Source organism: Ornithodoros turicata, chromosome 6, assembly GCF_037126465.1.
Source record: "Ornithodoros turicata isolate Travis chromosome 6, ASM3712646v1, whole genome shotgun sequence".
Lineage (NCBI taxonomy): Eukaryota > Metazoa > Arthropoda > Arachnida > Ixodida > Argasidae > Ornithodoros > Ornithodoros turicata.
The window spans coordinates 16,167,668-16,186,577 of NC_088206.1; the positions used below are offsets into that span (position 1 = coordinate 16,167,668).

General features: G+C 48.2%; 1 protein-coding gene and 1 long non-coding RNA gene across 4 annotated transcripts in view; one reads left to right on the forward strand and one right to left on the reverse strand.

The window, feature by feature from the left end:
* Window positions 1-18,910, forward strand: part of LOC135399259 (uncharacterized) — a 125,661-nt gene that overhangs the window by 53,041 nt on the left and 53,710 nt on the right. For 2 of the 3 annotated variants that reach the window (XM_064631088.1, XM_064631089.1), the window contains 3 exons: window positions 12,151-12,354; window positions 12,444-12,577; window positions 16,029-16,393. In XM_064631088.1, the coding sequence (XP_064487158.1) occupies window positions 12,151-12,354; window positions 12,444-12,577; window positions 16,029-16,393 (703 nt within the window). Of the gene's footprint in view, window positions 1-5,555; window positions 5,826-12,150; window positions 12,355-12,443; window positions 12,578-16,028; window positions 16,394-18,910 lie in introns of those variants that run through there. The other variant, XM_064631090.1, reaches the window with a different exon arrangement.
* The window catches only part of LOC135399260 (uncharacterized), a 55,788-nt gene that overhangs the window by 19,853 nt on the left and 17,025 nt on the right, over window positions 1-18,910 (reverse strand). The gene's annotated exons all lie outside the window — the stretch shown is intronic.

Consider the following 18,910-nt stretch of genomic DNA (forward strand, 5'->3'; position numbering starts at 1 on the left):
TTTCGGTTTGCCGAGTACCCCTGCTGCAGGGTACTCGTCCCCTCTCATGCACAGAGATCGGCAGGGTGGATGGAATTCATGCGTCATCAGGCAAATTTTTACGGGATTTGCACGGTTCACTCGCATGAAGCGCGCTGTTCTTAGGATATTTCGCGATACGTTCATCTTTAGTACCAGTTAGGTACACTTCTCGTAGAGCCCCCCCCCCCCCCTCCGGGAGAAGTTCCATGGGGCACAGTCCCCGAAGCTATGCAAGAAACTGTTTTGGAATTTCAATAGTGTTTTAATAGATATCTGACCAATAATATGATACGCAGATTTCTACTAGCGTGCGTTGTGCCGAGGGTATAGAAAAGTAAATCTACGGATGCAGTCACGTGTAACTGTTACCCCGAAGTTACACCACATCCCGTTGAATATACTGTTCTCTCATTTGGTCAGTGCATATCTGTTCATTGGGCACTTTTCGAGTACCATTTACTGCCCCAATGGGGGTTCACGAACCTCCATATGGACATCAGAGTATTTATGGTAATTGAAAATGACCGTGTAGTGTCGTCCAGTGACCGTCCAGTTCAACCGTCATACATTTGAATGGCCATTGAAATGCCCGTGTGACAGCGGTATAAAAAACGGGGGAGCTAGCTGCATTAGCGCTAATCTATCTTTTTTCTTCGTGTTCTTTTGGCCAATGTGTGACCCCGCTTTCGTTCACTTTCTGTGTCGTGGGCTCTTAGAACGTTGCCCTCCGCCACATGACCTGAGAAGTCATACGGAGGACGTGACAGAATGCATGTACGCAACTGCTCCTAAATCTGGTCACGGGGCTTAGTTGGCTCCCAGTGAAAACTGACGTCACTCTCTTGCGTCCCTCGAAATCATAATTTAACTTTATTTTGTATTTTTATCAGCCCGGGAACTTGAGAAAAAAAGTGATGCGGGAGCCATGTTATTGTTGCGTGTCCATGTGTGCTTAAGTTCGTAGATTTTGGCAAGTCATACATATGTCTTATCTTTATGCAGCGATGCACATAGTCCAAACGCCATCCTCTTTTCCTGGGGACGGCTCCTGGTGTCGTGCGTTATGTTATGTTCCCGCATTCGTTCGCTGCCATACGCTTTTTGAATGACTATTAACGTCAAAAACATGGAAGTTGCTTGGATATGCTACAGATCACACAGCACAATAACTTTGAAACACCAAATATACGGTGAGTGCGATATGGGTAACGGCTTGGATGGGACCTACAATATGGCGGCCGATGGCAACACATCTGCCTGCTAGCGACAGTGGCGGTCTCCTATACGGATGACGTGGATATGTATCCCGACGTAGGGTGATGCGGCCAGCTATTGCAGCGAATAGGAGCAGACGTAGGACGGGACTTTTTCTGCCATTCTTGAGCTGAACAGGCCTACAGGTGTGCGGATGAAATGTCCGCCGTCTTACAAAGACAGTCTTGGGGTGACCGTGCCGTAACCTGAAGATGTAGGTTAAAAAGCGATAAAGTGCTTCGTCTGTGTTGTCTCTTTGTGTCCCCTGCACCGGGGTTTTATCGCTTTTAGACCTGAAGATGTGCCTATACGTTTTCTCTGATGCAGTCTGATATTTAGAGCTCTCCGTACTAGGGCTCATTAGTTAATTCCCCACATCACCACCAGCAATCACATCACATCACCATCATATCACAATAAAGTTATTGTTGTTGTCGAGCTCTCTAGTTTTATTTTCCGATGCAATACATTCGGTAGTGCTCTATAGCGACAGTTTTGTTGCAGTTAAAAATAGCGTTTTTTTCTTCTTCTTCTTCCTCTCTCTCCCCTTTCTCTCTTACCGGTTTATGCTAGGCTCCTTCGCAAACTGAGCACATCCTCAGGGGATTCCGAATCCGCCACCTTTCCCTATTTAGCGGTTTCCTGGTTAATAGCCCGCATGCTTGCATTTCCTTCCTCTTGAGTCGCGATCTTATTATCGACGATTATATCGGAATAACTTCGCTATGAGATTTTATCTTAAACAAGCCGTAGTAGACAGAAGGGAGAGCAGCGCGTGGAAACTCGAGTGCTTTTCATAAGCCCCGAGGCTCAGTGATTAGAGTTATAGAAATATAAATGGACACCGAAACTTAGCCGGGACTCGCAGTCGCTTTCATTGGTGCCGTGCCCAACGATGCCGCAAAAGCACGAAGAAAAACAAACGAAACAAAAAACACAAACAAACCTGTCTATATGTTGTGCGGGCAGCATATACCCTTCCTCCAGAAGTGAGCTCAGCTTCTTGTAGTGTCGGAGACTGACGCCTATGCACTGATCGCCGCAACAACAAAGGAATAGGCGAGAGTCCTACAAAATCATTGCTTTCCCTTCCAAAAGGTGACCCCTGTCCAGCTTCAGGACACAATTTCAAAGCCACGTCATACACTGCCGCATAAGTCCTTCATTACGACATGCTTTTCGTGAAGATTGAGGTTGATTATCTGAATGCTTTATGACCGGCAATATTTTCTGGGAGGCCGCTGGCATTGCGACCTTGTTCTTTCGGAACATGTAACGGGCATTGTCAGGATCGCTACGGGTGCGACGAAGGTAATAAACCCGTCGTTGAGAGAACTATCGGTAGAACGTTTGTCATATATACAAGGCGACTTTCCACTAAGGATTGCTTCTTGCCGTGGCTTTGACCGTCGCCGGCACTGGCTCGCCTTAGTCGCGAATAGCGTATTCCGAAACTTTGCAGCTATGTTTTATCTAGCTTCCTCTAAAATATCGAATTCCAACCGTAAGAAGAAAATACCGCGTTTCAGTGCATCGTACTCAATCGCTTTTGCGTATGCGGGGATAGCGTTGGTGGTTCTGCGCACGCGCAAGACAGAGCTTTGCGCATTGCGCAGAACCACCACGCTATCCCTTACGTACGCAAAGGCGAATAAGGAACGAAATCGCAACCTCCAATTGCGTCAGACGTACAGTACTTTACGAACGTTCACATATGGTTAGTGGTAAGGCGTTGTACTTGAAAATGAACGGACCCTGGATCAAGCCTTGCTGGGGACACGAAACGTTCCCGGGAGAGGAGGAGAGGAGAAATGTGATTGGACGTGGGTACGGTAGCGGTACAGTACGGTTAGCGTGCTGGCCATGTCACGTCGAGACCGGGAGGTACCCGGGTTCGAATCCCGGTGCCGGCTGTGCTGTCTGGTGTTTCTCCTGAGTTTTCCTCAGATGCTTTCAGACATATGTCGGCACAGTTCCCTTGGAAGTCGATTCAGGACGCACATTCCTCATGGTGTCAGTCGTGATGTTGCCTGCCTCTGTGAGGCCGACGACGGCGAATCCTTTCACCATTACCTCCACCACCACCGCTTATACAGGGTGTTTGCTCTAACGTGTCCAGAAATTATATTTAAAGCGAGCGGTTAAAGGAAAGCAAGTGGAACTTTTCTGCTACCTGAGTAAAAAAACAGGTACTGCTTCACTAGTAGCACCTGTTTCTTAGTCAAGTAGCTGAAAAGTAGCGCTCGTTTCTCTTTTATCGCTCGCTTTAAACAAAATTTCTGGACACGTTAGAGCAAACACCCTGTATAAAGGAAACTAGGTGACTTGAATGACATGACGTAACACTTATAGTCTGTCAATCAGGACCGTGTTCCGTGTCGTTGGTATGGTACTCCCTGGAGCTAACAGAACCCAGTCAAAAAACGCATTCGAATTCGTTAAAAGTTCCAGGGACCCCTTAATAACATTTTCGGACACGGCCACCCTCGAAGCTTGTGCACTGCATAGCCATGCGTGACTCTGAAGCCAACGCCGGCAGTAAAGCTGCTGGCTGCCCAAGTACGTAACAGTAGATTACCAGCGTACACAACGATCGGCAAATGGCGATGCATCACAATTTTTCCCGTCGTTGTTGTTTCCGTCGTTCCGTAGTCCATCAGTTTACGAGCGAATCGTCTTTTATTGCTTCCGCCACGATTTCAGGTCGTTCGTTTCACGGCTGGTCAGGTTGAGGACCTTTCACGGTTTGCCTCTTTGCTTCAGCAGCAGCGTTTCTCAGACCCTGCCGCGGTCCGTGAAGTTAGCGTCCGTTTGGGGCTCTTTGTTGCGAGGTGCTGCGATGTGACCAACGTGAATTGTCTTCCTTTCGCGAACACGTGTTTTCTGCGGGCGTCTCGAGGTATTACACGGAATCTTTGCGCTCTGATTGCTAGCGTTGTTCAGAGAGCGTGGCGTTCTTCAGTCAGTTTGTTTTTTTTTTTTTTTTTGTACGGTCTGGCTGTTTGGCGAAACATCACGTTATGGAATGCTTTGCGCGATTTTTTGATCGTGTCTGTCTCCGTGTTTGATTGTTCTTTGCAAAGAGGCGCGCAAGAAGCGAAGTAGTGGAATAGTTACCATTAAGTGCGACTGTTTTGTGGGCGTTCCAGTGAGGAACTATCACTGTTAGATGTCGAAGCATCGCCGCGAACCTTGTACGAGATGCTAACCGCTAACATCTATGAGGCCCAATATTTCTGTGTGACCAATCTCTCCTGCACAAGCCTTTCGTACACGTCCCTCAATCGCAAAAGCTAAAAAACTAAAAAAAAAAAAGCTTGCGCGTTGAGGTTGTTTCCTTATTCTCCAATCTAGCGGTACCACTGATTTATCCGTACCCCTCTACATCCTCAAATATTTGGCTATACTCCCTTGCTTTCTTTCTTTCCTGTGCATTTCATTATTTCAGCTTTATACGCATGTCGGGGGGAGGGGGTCTATTTATTTTGGCAGGAAAAGTCAGCCAAAAAGGACAGCTTGCTATTCCTTGGTGTATAATTCCTTAGTGGGTATAGTTAACTTCCTGGGGTAGTCAGAGTCAGGCGTTGTGGGGTCAAAGGTCTTCCGCCCTCCCACCCACGATGTCGACAATGGTACATAAAGCTGTTGCAACGTAACTGTACAATGAAAATAATGACCACCCACCCAACAAGAAAAAAAAAATCTTCTTGTTGCTTTCTCGCAATTCTGGAGGGTACCTTTCCAAACTCTTCTTAGTGATTCATTTATGTGCCCCTGTGTTTATTTATTTATTTAGTGCACCGCGTTGCTGTTACGAAGAAATTTACGAAGCATGAAGCGCACACGTACACACACATTCCACGTTGTTAGATCAATAACATCCTCTCTATCAGCTCCTTTGAATTCGTCTGTCAATCTCAGCGCGTCAATGAAAACCTCTGCCCACGCTCACCGTAATCGCCCTAGCGGCTTTCTGGTCATCTTTGTTCCCATACGTTGTAGAAGCGCTCTAATTCTCACTCAGTCATGGGAGGCTTTTCGCTTCGTACCTGGCGGTCGTTTTCTTCTCCCTCTACCTCCTTTCTCTCATTCCGGTTTTCCTCACCCTCGGACGACAACACGGCTCTTATCCTCCAAACTGGTGGTAAACACAAGACCGCGAACGGACTTGCGTCTCTCCGCGCTGAAGTTGCTCACGGCGTGTGCGTCTCACCCTCTTATCTTATCAAATCTCGAGTATTGATGTCGTAGACGGGATGCAACAAATGTAGGGGAGTGCGTTCACCGTGTGAAGTGTATTTGGGCTTTGACGTAGACTATGTGCAGTGTGTTTCGTGGTCCTATAGCGACGGAGTTCCGCTCGGGTGTCGTCTGCTTTCGCCGGATGATGGCGATTGGACAGGGCGGGTTCACGTGACTGGAATGGTGAACGCCGGTTCGTGGACTGTGTAAAGATGGCGGATATTGAAGGCCTGGTGTCGACGGTGGCTTCTGTGGTTGCGGTGGCTGCGAGCGGATATTTATTCGCGGTTGGTGTTGACAGGATAAAGGTAAATGCCTAGGCCTGTTATATTTAAGTTGGTGTTGACGCTACACTGGAATAAGAACACATAGTCGAACAGGAACCCTTTCAATCGGACTTGCAGATAAGGTGTCTTTAGTCACTGTGTGGCCTTGTGTACGCTGGCGCACATGGTCTCCGTCGTCCAGTGCAGTTACCCTCTGCCCCAGTGGCACGACTTTTGGTGCACCTACTTGGTATCTGGCAACGCTGGTGAACTTCGAAATGCTCACTTCACCAAGGATATGATAAAAGAAGGCTCTCGACGAGATTGCTCGTATATTCATGATTGATTGATATAGATACAGGTGTATACATTGATATAACTTTCCATAAATAACTGTTTTAAGACGGTTTCCTTTCCGTTGTGGTTTAGGTGTCCTTGCCCTTTGGGTGTTGATCCATAGCCCATTCTAACGAATAAAGAGTATCGCTTGGAGAAATTGTTCGAGGACGTAGACGTTTATGCAGTATAGTAAGGCAAACTGTTGTGATATAATTTGTATCACAGTAGTATCACCTTTTTGTATCACCTCCTCACCGGGTTGGTGGTATCGGTATCAACTTATCAAACGGGAAAAGATGGTTCAGGGCACATTCTTACTAGTTACTTGTGCAGATACGTAGAAGTTATATTATATTGTGATTGCATAAATATAGGACAAATATTATGGACGCATGCGCAGGCTCGTTGATTGGGTAATGTGTTTCCCCGTAAACTTGAGACGCAAATAAATGTGAAGAAATGCGATGTTTCGTTATAAAGACTACGACGCATGACCGTTGTTTTAGTGAACTCTGTCATGCGTTCTATGTGACTGAATTTTTCCATTGTCTCTATTAAGCATTCTTCTTCGTTCTTAACGAGGGATTGTATGGAAATAATCGTTTCCTCCCAGGAGCTGCAGAAGTGTGTAGATATTGTAAGAACGAAACATTGTTTTGTATGCCTCGTCTGCCATACCCGCATTTACTTAACTTGGAAAGTTTTTCTTATGAAAATGATCATATATCATATCGTAATTCCCGTGAAAACCGAAGGACACGCTAAATAGGACGGTCGAATATCTCCGAGCAGAATTCCCCGTAATACTCCCACGGAAGATGCGCGAAACGTCATAGCTACACATAGCTCGATGTCCAGAGCCGTTTATAACCTCTGATGTCATGGCTCTTCGTTCTCTTCTAACCAACGCGAATATATTGCGCCTACTCCGTAGCAGACGACAGGGCCGTCTGCTACGGTGTCGTCTGCTACCTCGAGTTTCCCGGTTGCGAAATTCACGATCTCGAAATTCACGATTTCGAACCAAGGAAAATCAAGGAGAATGCTCGATTGCTTCGTGAGATGATATGCCGCGTTTAAAAATCCGATACCACTATTTAACCAATCAAATTCACGGGTTTTCCGGATGTCTGTTCAAGTCGTTTTAGCGAACGAAAGCTACATTTTAGCTGGCGTTAGCTTAGCAGGGCGGGCCACGACGAAACAGCATGCTGGTTAGTTTATTATTAGGTCAGCCCAAGTTCTGAACTTGCATTTCTATGTCCAGGCTAGTCTAAGTTCGCTGTTAGTATTTTCCCGCGCGCGACTGTGCACTTTATAGGCGGATAACATTTACTTCCGAGAGGTTATTTTGCATCGGGGATTTTCGAGGTATCACCCATACCTCTTGTGGGACGCGCGATTTTAAATGTTTTTCTTCCACTAGAATATTCCGTGCGTGGATGCCGGTCGCGTGAGCACATGGACAATTGCGTGCAGATGGCGCTCAAAACAGGTTTTAAACTTCGCTGATGACCACTTATGTTTATAAAGAGGCGGCGACGACGACGACGTCAGGCGACCTCCTTATTTGACCTGTGCCACCCGCCGTTCGATAGCGGGACATGCACGGCGCTTGACACCTCATCCCGTAGGGCTGGTTCTCCTGGTCTTCACGTGGCAGAGTCTTTCAAATGATGCGTCGTTTTAATGTCCTTGCGTTCATATGAAGCCTGCGAACGCCAAGGAGGTCTAGCCGATTAGCATCGCTAGGCAGGTACACAACGAGTTCCCTGGTGTAAGGGCCATTGAAGGTCGACTGCTATTCGGTGCCATCGCGTGGATGCTATCATTTAGCGAGGGAGACATAGCGCACCATGTTGCATACCCACGATCGCAGAAAGCACCGACACGTTGGTGGTTTTGTTCCCTTTAGCATTCGCGATGCTGTGTTACAAAATGCAAACGTCGTTCCTTTTATACGGAGATACAGAGTACATTTTTTAAACAAGCTTCAGCTTGCAAAAGGGGTGTTGCTGTAAACAAACACATTTTTTTTTATTCCGCGGGCCCAACGGAAACATGTACGTAATGTCAACATGTTGAAAATTGTCTTTGCAAGACACCCATCTGCAACATTATTTTAAATAGAGTAAAGCCCCTTAAATGGTGCTTCCTTAGAGTAGTGCTTTTGTAGAATACTCCATTTCCAAGGGTCCTCCTGTGTCACCTCGTTTCGCACTTGGCTGATTGACAGCCTTTTTTTTTTCTTCTTTTAGCTACATTGGATTGCGCTGCGATGAGACATCCCAAGCAGCACAATGTACTGAAAATCGAGTGCAATAGGGGTGGACGGTATGTGTCTTATCAATGTTCTTTTTCCACCTACCCGTCCACCCCTATTGTACTCGACTTTCAGTACATTGTGTTGCTTGGGATCGTTCAACGAATATGTGTTTACTTGGGCCCTCCTGATAGCCTGAGTATTAAGCACGTTTCGAACATTTCACTGTTCCTTTAACAGCATAAGGAAGTGTAAAATGTGAGAACGAGCATAAAGACCTTGGTCACTGTAGTCGCACATGATACTCATACATTTTCATTCTTGTCAGAGGAGAGATTGTGAAGCACAAGATAATAATAATGAACCGTATCGCCGCGTTGCCGGTGCCGCACCCAAGTGATGCGCGACAAAATGAATACCTCTATATGTGCTGTCGAGCTACTATCCACCCCATCGCTAGTCCGCCTAACGGGAACTTCTCGCATAGCGTAAAGATGCCCCCCCCCCCCCAACAATACATCAACAGTTATGAAGAATCAATGGGGACAGTTGGGCTACATATAGCATGGTGACGAAGCGCGAAACAGGAACACGCATACGGAACAATAGATCAACAGGACGGCACGCTAGTAGCAACTAAAGGTTTATTAATGGACACACAGCGGTACAGATACAATGGCTTCGAGGCACACAGCCCCACAGTAGGCAATCAGTGCGGCGCGTGCAGTCTGAAAACCGAACTTCACCATATATCACGCTCAACACAAACAAGTTTTAGGAGATAGTACAAGTTTCACGGGGGGGGGGGGTAATGGCAGGATCGGCTCGTCGTTATTGGCCACACAGAAGTGGGCGTCATCGCGACTATCGCCCCCCCCCCCAAAAAAAAAAAGGACGGATGAAGGGTGGAGATGCGTAGAGGGTGCGTGAGTTCGTCGGGGAGAGCAAAGTGTTAGAGGGGTCGTTGAGCAAGACCTGCCTTCTGCAGAACGGGAACAAGGTTTCTTGCTTTAGCGGAACGTTCGGCAGAAGAGCCACCGGGGTAGAGGGTGTCCGCCAGCGTGCCAGAGCTGGGGTGATGGAGATGGGCTTCACGCGCAGAATGGTATGCTCGGCAGGGCTCGCAGGATGTGCTCGATTGCTTCAGGTTGTTGACAGTGACCACAGCAGGCGTCACCCCTAGAGCCGATCTTGAATAGTTGAGAGCACGACCTACTATATACTGACATGAACACTCGCCGATTTCCCTATGGAACTTCCGTCCGCGGCTCGGCACAGCGGAAATGACGTATCACGCACAGTGCGCCCGTCCGGCGGCGCTTATTACGGACCCCATCGCCTCGGCTCAATCATGTACGTGTATGAGGGTTCGTGTCGCTGAGTAGCAGCATTTACTCTGTTTTATTGCCATGTTTTGTGGTAAACATAACAAGGACGATTAGTACAACAGCCTACAGCGTGTTTTGTGCAAAACAGGCGCGAATAAAAAACGTGAGGGCTGCGTAAGTAACGACGGGAGTAACAACTGCTGGCGTACGATGTTCCCTTCTGCGTTACGTAAAAGATATAAACACAAACACACTTTCGGCATCTGTATAAATGGTCTTCGCCAGGCGAGATTTGAACCCTAAACAACGTAAATAATGAGTGAATAAGGTTGCCGCCTGCGTCGATCCCGTCGTATGAATGTGTGTATAAGTGAGCAAAAATGTAAGAGTGAAAGGAGGATGAGTGAGAGAGAGTGGCTGGTTTGTCCCTTCAGATGACGCACCCAGGAAGTCGCTGAGAAGGCGTGTTAGCTTAGCTCAATTGGTAGAGCCCTGGACCGGCAATCCAGAAGATGTGGGTTCGAGTCGTACAGCTAGCTAACCTTTTCAGTGACTTTCATCTTTCATCGTTAATTTCTTTGGCAAATTGAGGCGTTGTATGTATTTGTCCCTTCTGTGTTGTTCCAGCCTCAGAACATCAGTTCTTTCATGTTCAACGTAAATAATGTTAGAAATGTTGTTGACCAGGACGACGAGGCTTTCATTGGCGCCCTATTAGGCTAGAGTCGTCACTTTTAATACGTGACGAAGGCTTTTCACAAACAACGCGTTGAGGTGCTTGCGTTTTCTAACATTCATGCGATACGCATGTCCTCATAAACTTTGTTACGACTAGAGTAGCCAGCTTGGCAGTGTCGCTGGCATCTTTCCTGTAGCTGAAGAAGGGATTGGCTGTCACATACGGAAGCACAAGGCTGGAAACGTGAAGATAATTAATGACCAGTCCCATTATTCACAAGCAAGCATTATCATGCTGCAATTTTTGCAACTAATACGGGTATCCTTTGTCTAGAAGGTGGCGAGTGCAGAGAACAGTAGACATAGTTGTGGTTTTTAGGGCTTCCTACGTCATGTCAGTCAGAAAGGCGAGATTCGCAGGTGCTGTCGCTTCCCATGTAAGGAAGTAGTCAAAAAAGCTGAAAGACGAAGTCGTCGGCTGCGAAGTGCCGAGAGCGTCCAGTAAAAGAGCCCGTAGGTTGCAATGGTTCATTCGTGTCTAAATAAATAAATGCGAGGACTATATGACCACGAGCAGTATTTAACCGTTTGTGACCCAAAGAGCACGATGCCGCGCAAGAACCAAGAAATGACTGTGTTTTCGTGCTCACCTGCATCTTGACCCCCAGCCATTCAGCCATTTCTTCAAGTAGCGTCCAACGAATACTCGTGAAAGGAAATTCCTGGGGCGCAATGCCCCTTCTTTGGCTCGCAAAGAGGGACGGTGCAGTACACCATAACGTAGTATGGAAGACACAGTGATGTCTGGCTTCAGTAATTGACCAGGCCAAGTACACTCCACCACGTTGACATGTGGTCCTTCGTCAGCTCGGGGGCCTGTATGGAGCGCCTCAAACGCGCAGCGGCCACTCGACAAAACAATTTCCGCGGCGCTGGGGAAGAGCACGAGTGTTATGGTCTTGTCAGTATATAGTAGGTCATGATTGAGAGTTGACAAGTTTCACGATAACGTCTCCGAAAACATGATAAGCCAATCGCCGTATTCCTTTGGAGTGGCTGACGTCACGTTGCTGATATCTGATTGACTGACAGCGATACGGAGTCGGAATCGGAGGGCGCTGACGATTCTCTAAAACTCCCTAATGATCGATACCGTTATCACTCCTGACCGGTGGAAACTGCGGGGCGTACGCCTTTTTGTGACAATTAGCATAACTGCGTAAGTCACAAAAAGGCGTAGTCGTCCAGTTTCCAACAAATCAGGGGAGAGAACGGTGTCATTCAGCACGATAGTTGGCTGTAAGAGCATGCTACGCGGTGACGTTTCGTTTTAAGAGGGTAGGACAACAAACATGCACTCCAATTCAAACATACGGCAATACGAAGCGGCAACTCGTGAAAGTTTGACGCGTCACCTTATGACTTCATTCCCTCTAATCCCCCCCGTTCAGCCCTCTTTCTTTGCTACGATGCCATATCCTCATTTCTCATCTCCTTTTAGTCTAGCGTCTGCTGCTGAGCGCAAAAATCAATAACGTGCGTTTATAGTCTCAAAATACCTCGCTAATACTGGTGAGTATGAAGCCCGCCGTGTAAATGGCAGAGCCAAATATATGCGACCAATCCCACGAAACCACGGCATCTCCTCCCTCCCACGACCTGATGGAACCGCGTTCCTTGCTATCTAGCTGGTATTCTAACATAGTGAACGTGTCCGTTCACCGCTAATAGTATTAACATGTTTGGTTGTTGCTTCCAGCAAGCGATACGGGCAAAGGAGGACCGGACACCGGGCGACGCCAGATTGACGTCATCGATGACGTCGGCGGCGACGTCACGGGCTTCGGACGTTGGGACTCGCTTCAATGGCGACTTTATGGACGACTTCCAGACTGTGGAAGAAGAGCTCAAAGGTTCCAAGATGAGGACCAACACCCTACTCGACATTTCGGACTTTGACGAGGTGCGTGATCAAACTCCTTGGCTCGCATGTACAGGCCGACAACGAGCGCCGTCAGTAACCTTTCGTTTGCCATTGCCTTCCTCGCACAGGTGGAAGCTGCATTTTCATCGATGATGGACGACGACGAGCCTCACTCTCTGATGCCATCTTACGACGGACGATTCCACGACGAGGACGATGTGATGGAAGCCGATTACGACTCGCGAGACTTCGTCGTGCACAGGTATATCTAATGGAATACCCTCCGTCTCCTATAATTCGTTTTGTACCTGATTAAAATACACAGACATCGCGGTTGGTAAGAGATAATGTGCAGAGTTGGCGGGTGGGTAAATTCTGGAAAATAATGGGCATCAAAAACATACCGTTCATTATGAGACCTAGTTGGCGCGTGGTGTGATGTTGTAGCAACGTGTACTTACGTTAAATGAAAATCGATGTACTACAGTATAACATGGATTTGTGTCTTTGATGCCTATACATGGATGCGACTTGTCCCATCCTGCAGTTGGCAATACAAATGGATTATGTTGGCTACTGTCACTAATCCGATGCACTTATGGTGACCCGTGCCTTTGGTGACGCGAGTCAAACGTTGCGTCTTTGTCCATTCTTTAATGGAAGTGAACAATACAAAACGCAATCCCCCTGTTGGGAAAGCTGTTACCTGTTCCGCAGGATATAGAGCTGTCTGTCTCTGTAGTGGGCCCTATCCAAAGGTAGTTCTAATTTATGGGAATACGCGCCAACTGGCTTATTCGCTGCATAACTCTGGAATCCGGATCGCGTCTTAAATGAGGTCGGCCCCATTCAGTGCCATCTATTGAATACGGAGATAGCGGCCACGAAACGACTAGGATTAGGTCCGTACGGGTTAAACTCGATTTTTCCCCTCATTCCAATCGCCTTGTATCACGTATCATGTGCACTATTTAGTAACAATTTACTAGCAACTATATAGCAGTAACGTTATTTCAGCGCAACAATAAACTATGCGATGTTACAACGTGTGGTACTTATCACACAAGTGGTACATGCACAAAGGACGGTCGCATCTGTTTCAGTAAATTTCGAAACTACAGTGTCATTTCATTCCTCGTGGACCACTGACCACGGCATCGAAAATCTCAAGCGAAAGATTGGCCTAGTTTGACTGTCATTCGACGGACGGAATACGTGGCAAGAGCAGACGACGGATGTTCAGAGTATCCGGGAATTCCCTCTCTGGAGGAACGCGAAAACGTCACTCCCTAAGTACCAACGAGGGCGCGACCTTGAGAAAAGGAATGCCGCGGCCGCATGTGCGCGCGCCTTTCCTCCTCTGAGTGCTGCACTCTCACTCCTTCGCTTAGGCAGTGACGTTATGCCGCGGAGCGGGGTAGATGTCGGCCGATGCCGAACATAATGGTGCCGGTTTCATAGTTGACCAGCTCCGGTGGCGCAGCGGTAACGCGTGCGCCTGGAGACTGGGAGGTCCGCGGTTCGAATCCGCGGGCCGGCTGTGCCGTCTGGAGTTTTTCCTGGGTTTCCCTCAGATGCGTAATAGGCGTATGCCGGCACAGTTCTCCTGAAGTCGGCCCATGGACGCAGCTATCCTCCCCCCGAGCGGATTCCGCTCGGTCTTCCACTTCACCCTTTCCTCTCCTCCTCTCCACCACCTTTCCCTTCCCGAGAAACATGCCGCCTAATCAGGCAGGCAGACCTCTCGGGTTCCTCCCAACGACACTCCTCCTCCTCGGTTTCATAGTTGCGTTTCCGGATGCATCCGTCCCTTTAAAGGAGCTCTGAGGTGACCCCCAAAACGTTTCATTCTTTTTCTTTTTTTTCGATGCGGAGTGTTCTCCAACAAATAAAATGAGTTCCTGCGAAAGAACGATGAGCGTAGGTGACCTACAGAGCGAGCGCGAGGGATCTGTCCCGCGCACCTTTAAAAAATTCTCCTCCTCGTGAAAAGAGCGCATCGTAGAACGAGAGGACGTCGTGGCGTATGCTACTCACCACACGTGACCAGTGACGTACAGCGGCACAGCTCAAGCATGTATAAGCCGGGCGTAAGCTGCGAAGAAAAAACAAGGAGGCAAGGCAGGGAGCCTCCAATACGTCACGCGAGCATCGTGTCGGCCGTCTGCGGCTGCTTTCTCAGAGTGTTTATTTTATTTTATTTTTGTAAATTGTATTGCACAGCTATAACGCACCGCAGAGCATAAGCATTTTGCATTGTGACTCCTGGTGGACTGCTTGACAGATGAGGCAGGATTTCGAGCTACAAATTAGCATCGGAGTACTCAGTAGCCTGTGACAAGGAGCAGGGAAAACACGATACATCACATATATCAGTAAACATATATCACAAACACAATATATCAGTCGCAGCCGATTTACCGCAATTTGTGCTTTCCCTCTTCTTTCCTTCTCAAGAAGCGCGGCAATGCGGAACAGCCTCTCATTGGTCCTCTCAAACGATCTCCTGCGATGAAACGACTGCTCGCTACGTTGGTGATACGTGCGCGGACCTGATTACGTCACGCTATGTGATCGGGCTGGACCTCCAAGCAAGGTCGCGCCGCACCGCTCATGGGTGTATCTTTACTTTTTTTTTATTTCTGTAAATTTGGTTGCGCAGTGGCAAGACATTGTGCGGGGAAATTATTGTGCATGGTGACTCCTCATAGACTACTTGATGACCAAACAGGGATACGACTAAAGGTACCTGTAAAGGGACGGTTCATCCGGAACCCCATCTATGAAACATATATCACTACATTCGGCATCGGCCGGCAATCTACTTCGCTATTTTGTTTTCCTCCAAAAAGTGCTTAGATATTAAACAAACGAATTTTAATGATCAGTGCTGCTTACGCAGCTGCAGAGGCTCCAGCGGCAACGATATCGACGTGACGTCACTCTGGAGGAGTGAGAGGGCGACGCTTGGAGGAGAAATGGCGCCGTCCAGACGGCCGCGGCATCCTTTTTCTCAAGGCCGCGCTCTGATTGGGGGTGTAGGGAACGACGTTGTCGCCTTTTCCCAGAGAGGGGATTCCGGCATACTCTCAACATCCGGCGTCTGCTCTTCTCATGTATTCAAACTACGTGACTATTTCGCGTGGGATTTTCAATACGGTGGTCAGTTGTCCACGAGGAATAAAATTATACCATAGTTTCTAGATCGACTTGAGAGGACACGACCGTCCCTTTGAAGTGGCACTAAAGTATGAGAATTCCCCTTTGCGGAATGGAAGATATCTTGAGAGCAAAACAAAAGGAACGGGATGCTTCTGTTGCGTCATTCGTGATTTATGAGCCAAAGAAACCTCCATCGACGCCTTTCCCTCTTTGTCTCCTTCTCGAGAAGGCCGACAATGCGGAGCGGCCTGCCATTGGTCTCCTCAAACGATTTGTCCAATCATCGCGATAGATCATTTGAAGAGACCAATCCGAGGACTCTCCGCACTGTCGCGCTTCTAAAGAAGGACGGGGAGAGGGAAAATGTAACTGATTTTTTTTCTCTCATAAAATCACGAACGACGTAGTTGATTAATCTCGTTCCTTTCCTGTTGGTGTCAAGGTAGCAGCATCTTTTATTCCACGGGGGAAAATGTTTGTGTTTCAGTGTCCCTTTAAAAATTTATAACGGTTCGGCGCAACCCTTTTAAAACGCCTCCCATTTCTACCAGGAATACTTTTAACTCTCTGGAAGACTGCAACTCCGAAGACGGCAGTTCTGTGACGCACGGCAGCCCACGGGACAGATTACGGCGACGAAACGGCGGCATTCCTTCGCCGGATTACGGAAGCTCTGAGGAAGAAGGCGACTACCAGGTGTACGAGAGCGGAGTGTCCGACTCCGCGGCCGACTACGCCGAATACGCCGACGAGGACGAAGTGGACTTCGTCGATAATAGTGCCTCGTACGCGCAGCACGATCCTCGACGGTACGTTTACTATCCGGAGGAAAAAGAACTGGAAGTGATACCCGAAGAAGATGAAGAAGACTTGCTAGACGATTCGAGGCAGGGCTCGGCACGTGGGTCCTACTGTGGTGAGTGACTAACACGCTATGCAAGTAGGTTAGCTATCTGCGCAGCTTCCCTGTTCCCCCTCTCCCCTATTGACCGTGCAGCGACCTCATTGGTCCGTCTCACAAATAGGAGGGAAGGTAGCAGATCAAGGTGAGGGGCAGGGCTTTAAGTTATCCTGTGGACCCGTGCGGAGAAGTATGTCGGCCTGCGAAAAGGTTCCTCGTGATTGGTCAGACATTTCGTCACGTGGTTTCTGCAAACTTTTAGCCTCTCCCCTGCAATGGACGTTATGGTCGTCGTGGTCGCGGATGCCCTTTGAAGGATGGAGGTTATGGGGCTCTCGATGCCACCTTACTTTCTTATTGGGGACGTTTGATCCAAGGAATTGTAATGGAAACAGAGATGATATGTTGCTAAAATTGGAACTGGCAACGGAAGTGCATACATCGTTCTTCTTTATCAGAAGCACAAAAACGTAAGCGAAAATGATCGACTGGTATCGAATTCGGGTAATGGCTATTACTGTTGCGCAATGACTTCTTTTTCTATTGTTATTATTATGTTTGAAATATGAAGGTGTGTTTCTACAGAATTTTGAAATCCCGTGCGTTATACGGATTTCATCGAAGTGAATTTACTTGTTGAAAAACGTTGTTGACAGGGGCCGCCTACTCACAACTTCATGACAGCCGTTCCATTGCCGGAAATGTAGCTGCATTGAACTGAAGCTCGACGAACGTTGAAATAAGGCTGATATCAAAAACGGAAAGAGAACTATTTGAGTAATGGCAATGGTAATTGGTAACGTAACTCGCTTTCTTGCTCGAAGGTTGCGGGTTCGAGGCCGGTCGACGGCGCCCGAGTTTGTGGTGTGGTACACGTTGCTCTCGCTCCGCGAGATACGTTAAATACGGTGTGCCACGTGCTGCGCCAACGTACGTCCAATCACCCTCCAGGCTGGTTCACACTGCTGCGTTTACGGCGAATCGTCACCGTGGCACGTAAGCGCGGTCCGTAAGCGGAACGGAAAAGGTTGAGCCGACTTCGACTTCGCAAACACCGCAACCATAAACCACGTGTCTAATAGGAGCGGAGAATATAGCGCAAGCGCACTGTAGCGCGGGAAGCACACGGCAGCTGCGGCGTTTCCCTTTTCTCCCCACGGGGTGCGCTGTGAACGGTGCTCGTTGATTAGGGGAACGTAACACAGCGGCGCAACGATGTGAACGGAGACTATAGAGAGCGGCAACGTGAACCCGCTCCGCGATGAAAAGCACGTAAACGCAAGCGCAAAACGCAGCAGTGTGAACCAGCCTTGAGGTTCAACGGCGTCGCTCATCATCATAGTTGTCTCGCGTGTCGTATAAAGCAACGAATTAATCAATTAGTCTCATCGGTACCCTCCATCTCTGAGGCATATGGGACATGAAAGAGTTTTTGTCCATCTATACTGAGTGGTCCCAGAAGAGCCAGTATTAGTGAGGTTTTGTATATCGTACGCAAAGGCGACAGCGTACGACATACTCAAACTCACTATTGGTGCCACTGACACAGGGGACCTATATTTCCTTCCTTCCTACTGCCTGCAAGCGGACGTTTCGCAATAAACCGGCGGAACAAAGTATCGAAATGAGCTCCGCGACCGGCACTACGCTGATCGCACCGTATACGCACACGCACGTATGTTTAGCGAGCTATTTCGAGGTCACTCCCGCCACACGCATGACACATGTCCACGTTTCAAGGAGATGTCGCAGCTGGGATATAAATCGTGCGTAGCATGTACACGATACTCGGGGCTAACCCAGTTTCATCTGTCTTTGTGAGTACTTCTGTCCACGGAATCCATTCGCTCTTTGCCCCCCTTTGCGCACTCCTGCGATCGGCGAAACCTGGCAACACAGAAACGCTGAGTACCTTCGTACCTTCAGAACTAAGCGGATTGATCAGAAGTCCCAAGTTGGGAGCTGTATGCCGCTATTTCGAACGGAGACTCTTCTGCTGCGAAGCGGGATCGCTGGATTTCCCTCTTCCCGGACTGGGTGATGTACTAGGTAGCCTACAGGTCTGTCTCACACTCGCGGTATTATACTATGCATTATTAAAGCTTAGTGTTTTTAGCACTGGCTTTAGCGATTTTATCACGTTTGACCAACAGGCCCAAATTGGTACTTTATTAAATGATACTATGCAATACTCACTCGCAGTAGGATATCAGATGCAGTTGCAGAAAATCAGTCATCTGTGTGTTAGCACATGTTCGGTATTGTTACTGGTTGTACCGTTACGGGGGGGGGGGGGGGGTGGAGCGGTGATATCCGCCGGGATCTTCATTTGTGGATAGAAATGCACGCGGATACAGTGCGGCTAGGGCGCCTGAATACTAGCACCCTCTGTACAGGGTGCAGAAAACCGCGTTGTCTGCTACGAACTTCCGCCATCTTGAAGCCCACGTGCAGCTCGCGATGGTAGTCCATCGTGACGGACGTAGCTATACACCTCCCATACGCTGCACCTTCGAATTAAGTAAACAAAAA